This window comes from Photinus pyralis, unplaced genomic scaffold, assembly GCF_008802855.1.
Source record: "Photinus pyralis isolate 1611_PpyrPB1 unplaced genomic scaffold, Ppyr1.3 Ppyr1.4_LG6, whole genome shotgun sequence".
NCBI lineage: Eukaryota > Metazoa > Arthropoda > Insecta > Coleoptera > Lampyridae > Photinus > Photinus pyralis.
In genome coordinates, this window is record NW_022170663.1 from 43,206,938 (window position 1) to 43,214,531 (window position 7,594).

The 7,594-nt window shown below is 35.8% G+C and overlaps 2 protein-coding genes across 2 annotated transcripts; both read right to left on the reverse strand.

Moving 5' to 3' along the window:
• Positions 1–1,335: 1,335 nt before the first annotated feature.
• On the reverse strand, positions 1,336–2,334 carry LOC116174660 (insulin-2-like). The gene is made up of 4 exons (XM_031492603.1): positions 2,326–2,334; positions 1,937–2,050; positions 1,707–1,890; positions 1,336–1,653 (listed from the first exon to the last, which is right to left on the reverse strand). Exons 1-4 carry the CDS (start codon positions 2,332–2,334, stop codon positions 1,436–1,438), a joined length of 525 nt encoding a protein of 174 aa, XP_031348463.1. The 3' UTR covers positions 1,336–1,435.
• A 4,414-nt stretch (positions 2,335–6,748) lies between these two features.
• Positions 6,749–7,356, reverse strand: LOC116174701 (insulin-1). Its single transcript, XM_031492661.1, has 2 exons — positions 7,105–7,356; positions 6,749–7,054 (listed from the first exon to the last, which is right to left on the reverse strand). Exons 1-2 carry the CDS (start codon positions 7,298–7,300, stop codon positions 6,837–6,839), a joined length of 414 nt encoding a protein of 137 aa, XP_031348521.1. The 5' UTR covers positions 7,301–7,356; the 3' UTR covers positions 6,749–6,836.
• Between the last annotated feature and the right edge of the window lie 238 nt (positions 7,357–7,594).

Sequence of the window (7,594 nt, forward strand, 5' to 3'; positions counted from 1 at the left end):
TCAAAGACACAAAAACAGCTTCAGACTTCACTCAAACTGAACTCAATGACTTGAACTGGCTTGATAAATATCGGTAGAATCTTTTACCTTTACTATGCAGGCAACTCCTTCTCCCGGAATTTCAAAAACACAATTGGACTTGCTAACGAACGCTTCCCCACTCACGCCGAATTAACGCGCACATCTGCATCTCTGTTCCAATAGCGATAGGAACACGTGCGTTAATTAAATTTTGTCCGATAAGTAAACTTCTTATCGCAAACGGCCCGATATTCCTACATTTTAACACGCAATTTCACGTTTTACAGTTAAATACAAAAATCTAATTTTTACAAATGCCATAAGCTTTAAACGAGAAAATAATACAAAATTACAAACAATTCTAAAAAGCAAAATAACAGTGAGATACAAATTCAAATGAAACGAACCAACTTTGTGTTTAATGCTTAAATAATACACTATATTTACACTTAATCAATTGAAATGTTCTCATATTCAGAGTGTCTCGTCTTTATTTTTGGTGTTTAAACCGGAATAACGTCTATATGACGTTGATTACAAAACAATATACAACTCTTCTTTTTACATAAATAAAATAACAGTACCTCATATAAAAAATTCCTTCTGCAGATAACAATGTTAACAAACTCTTTTTACATCGGCAATGTGTCGGGAAATCCTTCCGGTGAAGCAAATGCTCTCTGTCCGTATTTTTTTTTGAACGAATAATCCTTCTGTTTATCGGTCAACACATTTTATAATGTTTTTTGTTACCGTTTTGTCAAATGAGAGCAATTATAACCATTTTATGATTGCGAATTACAATTATTCATCTCCCTCTTGTGATATTGTTGCATACGAGCCAGAATAACTTGGCACTGAACGTAAGCAATAGTCCCTTTGTAGCGGAGAAAAACATGACACTGGCGCACTTAATTGATTTGTCCTTCACTGGATGTGGTAATAATTTTTCTCGAGGGTAATTCGCCCACTCAACTGCTCAAGTATTTTATCATCCTTTCTTTACACAATATACCTTGTCTATACCATAAACAAAAAATTGACACGTTCCAATTGATTCACTTTGGAATTTTAGATCATATAACTGTAAAGCGCACAAAACTCGCGTTTCAAGAAACCCGCAATCATAACTTGGTTTTCTGGTGACATAAAACTTTCACTTTGGCACTGGTTTCCAGGCTTTAAAAGACCCAGTTCACAAGTACACTCGCCACTTGGTCCTTCCGAAATCAGTAGAATTCAGGTCAGTATTTAGTGTAATGATTACAATGTACGAGATAAAGTTTTTCTAAACAATACGTCAAAAAGCTCTGAGACCTATTACTCAACTGTTTATTTCAGATTGTATACAAAAACATTATAATTAAATCACTATTTCTGCGTACTCGTAAACATGTGCGTTAACCAAAATTTTTCAGTTCGCACAATAGCCCCTCATTTCCAACAGCGAGCAGGATTTATGGCAACATTCGTCCACGACACCCTTTTTATCACCCTTGCGTTTTTGATACTGGAAATTTATTAATGACTTGGCTCTCTCTTTCGACCGGAAAGGAAACGCCATTAGAGAGTCGTCGAAGTACCCCAAGGAATCGGTATCGTCGTAGTCGTCGTTGTTCTCAATTTTATTCGCTGAAAAACGAACGATTACTATTCCTGTTTAGGAACAACACGGGACGACTTACAAAACATCGTCCTCTTCCCTTTGTGGTTATACAGTCCTCCGCATACAAGAGACAACATATCGGCTAAGTGGTCGCCGCAAAATTTTCCGGCCATGTGTTGCATTTCCCGTTCGGTGAAGATGGCGCCCAAACTTAAATTAGTGAAAGTTGTCCATAAGACGAGATACGCAATATAGTGACCCATCTGAAACGTTTTGCTGCAATTTGTTGTAAAGTAATTTGTAACTTACCATATAGTTCTTGTACAGCCGTTGATGGGTGATGTGAGTGTAGCAGAAAATTTCATCCCTTATATACCACTCGAAGGTGTTGTTAACATGTTGGATAGTGTGAAAACATCCATTCTAATGCTGAACCTGTCATAATAATTTAATCGTTACTCCCATTGCTTATGAATTATTAATTAGGGTTAGTAACTGAAATAGAATTTAACATTTACGGGTCGGTAATTTTCATAATAATTAGGTACAGAGAAGATTGCTTTATGAATAAAAATGTATGTGAGATAGACGCTTGTAAAAAATCACGACCGATCGACGGAAAAATGTGATCATTCCAATTTTTGTAGCGTGATGCCTGCCTGCAAGTACAAAAAGAGGGCGTTTGTTTAATGACTTACATTGAACATTATTATAATTATATATTGCTATTTGCAATGGCAAACGGTAACTTGAATCTCAATTTAAATAACACTCTCTAGCTTTCTTCTACACAACTTTCTAATTAAACAAGACAAGGTGTCTTTTCCAATCCGCTCAAATACGGCAATACACCAAAACAGACGGCTACGTTTCAAACGTCCACCACCAAAAGAGGACCCGATTCATGTCCGGTTCGCTTATTTAAAACAATTTCCCTTTCTTTTCAACTTCCGCCTCCACTTCCTTTCCTTAACAGATTAATGCGTCGTCGAATATCTACCATCTGTGTTTCCGTTGGCGAAAAAACATCTGCGATAAACGTGCGTATCTTGAAACTAATTAGTCTCGACAGCGAACACCTCTTATCGCAATTACCGGAGAACAACATGAGATAAACTTAATGTTTTAACACGTAATTTCGTTATAATTAAATAAACAAAATACAAGTGATTATTTAAACTATTACACATCATTAAATAATCACATTGGCTTCAAATTCAAATACCATGATCAAAATTGTGCTCATTCTAAATTAGCCAACATATTGTAAGTGCTGAAGCCAAACAAAACGTCCGCTTGACGTAGTTTACACTCTTAGGGGAGGATAGTAAAATGGAGAAGATAAGGATGGCATCGGGAAGATTCGAGAAAAGGGATGAAAGAGAAAGTTAACTAGTAAAAGTATCTTACACCAAGGAATGTGGAAAGAACAAAGAAAAAAAGACAACGAAAGAAATCGATACGACAGGCTGAGGTCGAAAGGAGAATAAAAATAAGAAAAAGGATTAGAGATGAGCTGACAGAAAGGGCCATTGATGCACAAGTACAGAAACAGAGGGTGAAGATAGCGAACAGGAGATATGGCGGCATCTTTATTTTATTTAAATCATGTAGAACGCCACTATAAAGAAAATGTTATATTCGTCGTTTTACTGACGACTCCCGAACGGCGACCACCCTTTGGACTTCGAACGGTGGTTGTAGTTTTAATGTCATCATTGGGCCGACCTTTAAGTTGTTAATATACGCATGCGCTGGCACTATCTTAACCGATTGTAGTGTAGACCAATCAGTCTTGTAGCAGTCATGGCGAGTGTACTACCAAAACGTGGAGTGGTATGCAGAATGTGTGTGATTCTTGCGCAATGACGTTTTCCTGTATGGGGAATGCAACCAGTGTCGGAGTGGCTGGGCGGGATACCTGGAAATTTCCCGGTGGGCCCCTCCGATTCGTCTTGGGTGGGCCCCGGGCCGGGACGGGCTCCTCCACATAAACAGAAGATAATGTGGAACATATATATAAAAATTTTAAAAGACAAGTTTCTGTAAACCCGATACTGTTTTTTAAAAGAAATTTTTATCAGGACCACGAAATCATATCATTCTGACAAAATTCTAATCTAATTTGTAAGAGGTGTCCCCTAATAAATTTATAAGTTTCTGTGACCCTGATACAATTTTTTAAAGGAATTGTTATAATGGAAGCGAAAGCCTGGTTCTGTTCGATTCTGATAAAAATTTTAAAAGAGAAACTTGGGACAGAAAGACATGATTTGTGAGGGGTGTCCTATTAATTTCTCAAGTTTCTGTGATCCTGGTACAATTTTTTAAAGGAATTTTTATGATGGAAGTGAAAACTTGTATCCGTCTGATTCTGAAAATTTTTAAGAGAAACTTGCGACTGAAAAGCCTATTTTGTAAGGAGTGTCTCCTATTACATTTTATACGTTTCTGTGATCCTGATACAATGTTTTAAAGGATATCTTTATCAGGAAAAAATGTAAAAGAGAAACTTGGGACAGAAAGACATAATTTGTGAGGGATGTCTCCTATTAAATTTCTCAAGTTTCTGCGATCCTGATACTGTTTTTTAAAAGAAATTTTTATCAGGACCACGAAAGCATATCATTCTGATAACATTTTCAAAAGAGAAACTTGGGACAGACGAATCTAATTTGTGAAAGGTGTCTCTTAATAAATTTATGTTTCTGTGATCCTCATAAAATTTTTTAAAAGAATTGTTATAATGGAAGCGAAAGCTTGGTTATGATAAAAATGTTAAAAGAGAAACTTGGGACATGAAGACATGATTTGTAAGGGATGTCTCCTATTAAATTTCTCAAGTTTCTGTGATCCTGATACAATTTTTTAAAAGAATTTATATGATCGAAGCGAAAACTTGCATCCGTCTGATTCTGAAAATTTTTAATAGAAACCTGCGACAGAAAAGCCTATTTTGTAAGGAGTGTCTCCTATTACATTTTATAAGTTTCTGTGATCCTGATACAATGTTTTAAAGGAAAACAAAAGTATGTGTATAAAATTATCAAAAGAGAAACTTAGGGCAGAAGAATGTAATTTATGCGAGGTGTCTAATATTACATTCCTTAAGTTTCTGTGATCCTGATACCGTTTTTTAAAAGAAATTTTTTATCACGACCACGAAAGCATATCATTCTGATAACATTTTCAAAAGAGGAACTTGGGACAGACGAATGTAATTTGTGGGAGGTGTCTCCTAATAAATTTATAAGTTTCTGTGATCCTTACACAATTTTTTAAAAGAATTTAATGATGGGCGCGAAAGCTTGGTTCGGTCCTATTCTAATACAAATTTTAAAAGAGAAACGTGGCACAGAAAGACATAATTTGTGAGGGGTGTCTCCTATTAAATTTCTCAAGTTTCTGTGATCCTGATACCATTTTTTGAAAGAAATTTTTAACAGGACCACGAAAGCACATGATTCTGATCAAATTTTCAAAAGAGGAACTTGGTACAGACGAATCTAATTTGTGAAAGGTGTCCCCTAATAAATTTCATTAGATTCTGTGATCCTGATAACATTTTTGAAAGGAATTTTTATGATGGAAGCGAATGCTTGTGTTGTGTCTGTCCGATTCTGATAAAAATTTTAAAAGAGAAGCTTGGGACTGAAAGACATTTGTGAGGGTTGTCTCCTATTAAATTTCTCAAGTTTCTGTGATCCGGATCCAGTTTTTGAAAAGAAAATGTTATCAGGACCACGAAAGCATATGATTCTGATATTTTGATAAGAGGAACTTGGGACAGACGAATCTAATTTGTGTCTTCTAATAAATTTATAAGTTTCTGTGATCCTCATACAATTTTTTAAAAGAATTTTAATGATTGACGCGAAAGCTTGGTTCGGTCCGAGAAGAATCTGAATTCTTTATTCAATGCTAGTATATGAAAAGTAATAAACTTTTTCGTAAACGTGAAAAACACGCTTCCGTTTAACAACTCGACTTAATGTTCACTTTTATCACGACGTAAAGAAAGTTCAGTCTCTAGCTGTTTTCTACACAACTTTACAATTAAACAAGACATATTGTCTGTTCAAGTACGGTCAAATGCGGCAATACAACAAAACAAACGGCAACCTTTCAAACGTCTACCACCAAAAAAGCAACAATTGCTTAACTTAAAACTAATTAACTTATGCAGCGATAATGCTCTTATCGCAATGACGGAAAAAACATGAGATAAACTTAATTTTGAACACGTAATTTATTTACACTTAAATATACAAAATGCAAGTGAGTATTTAAACAAAAACTAGCGACCAACATTTAACGTCAAAAACACATGAATTTTAACGTGTGTTGTCCGTTTACTAAAAAAGTTTCAGATGGATTTCCGGGCACTTTAAAGCTCGGGGGCCGTGAAATCAGGGACGAATGACGTGGGCCAGCTAAATAATTAGAAGTATCTAGTCTTAAATTTTAGTAAATTAGTCATTCATATTGGAAAATGTTTCCAGACGATCCCTTTAAGTAATTTCTACTTAGATTGAATGAGTTGCAATCTCTTCCGCATCTTAATATGAACCGGTTTTTTTACATATTATTATACATTCTTCTTATGTGACCGCTTCCGGCTTCACTTACCGAGTAACGTAAAATAACATACAAAACCATGGCTCAAAAGGTGGGGAGTCGCCTAGGTGTCGGACAACTGAACTAAACTCAAGCGTTTGTGTAACCAGACCAAAAGTACATGTTTGGAAATGGCCAACACGGTTTCAGGCACTCGGAGGAAGGCGAGCGGTATATTAATCAGTGTAATTATCCGAAAACCCACCACATTACTTTAAAAGGACACTACATTCTGATTCGATAGCGAATTTTTAAATGTGAAATTTGTTTTCACTGATATCAAATTTTAAGCATAAAACTAATTTTGGACGCACGTATACTCAGAGCATGGTAAAGTTTGAAAATTTGACTTTTAAGCTTGAAAAAGGGACGCTACAATAAAAACTATTTTATTAGAAATTTCCGAATTCATTAAATGGCTAAAGTGGACACAATTGTATTAGGGGGAGCTTTTACGATACAAGTTCACAGACAAGTTCACTTGAAAAAGAAATAAAGTTTGAGTGATAAAGCATATATTTACACTATGAATACGTACAAAAGGGCATTAAAACAGTATGTCAGTCAATATAAAGGCTTTATCGTATTTTGTTCACGGTTTTCCACAGTAACTCGCCATCTCAAAGAAGGAGCAGGCTTTATGGCAACATTCGTCCACGATTCCCGGCTTTCGGCTACGCTTTTGATAATCGAAAGGTATTAGGGATCGGGCGTGTTCTCTGGAACGGAACGGAAAAGATGGCACCAATTCGTCGACGTAGAATACATTCTCGTTTTCATCGTAATCCTCCCTGCTGTTAACCTTATTCACTGAAACCAATCTCGTGTGTATCGTAATAAAAAGGATCATTAATACTTACGTCCCAAGTTGCCCAACATATTTCGCTTTCCTTTGCTATTGTACATTCCCTCGCATACCATTGACATCGTGTCCGCCAAATAACTTCCACAGAATTTGCCCTTAATGCTCTTCATCTCTTTTTGTGACATTTCAAATTCGAACGTTAAGCAGGTAAACGTCAAAAGAAGTACAATAAAAAGGAAAATTCGCTCCATCTTTGAACTGCTTAATTACTAGTTTCAAATAAGGTACCTTACCTTTATTTGGTGGCGTACCTTCTAAATGTAATTTTCTTCCAGGCCGGATTATCCTTATATACATTGTTATCCCATGTTGTCTAGAGCATGAGCAATGAAGCGTGATATTATTCGATCAAAACCCAATTATATACATATAAGCCGTCGAAACAATTAAGACGTTCACGTCGTCAATCTAAAATGATCAGAAACGCGCAAAGATTGGGTAACTTCAATTAAGTTCGGAATAATTAGTATTCGCGTAATTATAGA

Bases quoted from the DNA above. Each gene is read 5' to 3' on its own strand.
- LOC116174660 (XM_031492603.1), bottom strand. The intron at 1,891-1,936 runs GTAAGTTACAAA...AAAACGTTTCAG, and splicing joins GGCTGTACAAGAACTATATG to ATGGGTCACTATATTGCGTA. The intron at 1,654-1,706 runs GTAAGTCGTCCC...TTCGTTTTTCAG, and splicing joins AGGGAAGAGGACGATGTTTT to CGAATAAAATTGAGAACAAC.
- LOC116174701 (XM_031492661.1), bottom strand. From the start codon at position 7,300: ATGGAGCGAATTTTCCTTTTTATTGTACTTCTTTTGACGTTTACCTGC. The intron at 7,055-7,104 runs GTAAGTATTAAT...GATTGGTTTCAG, and splicing joins TATGTTGGGCAACTTGGGAC to TGAATAAGGTTAACAGCAGG.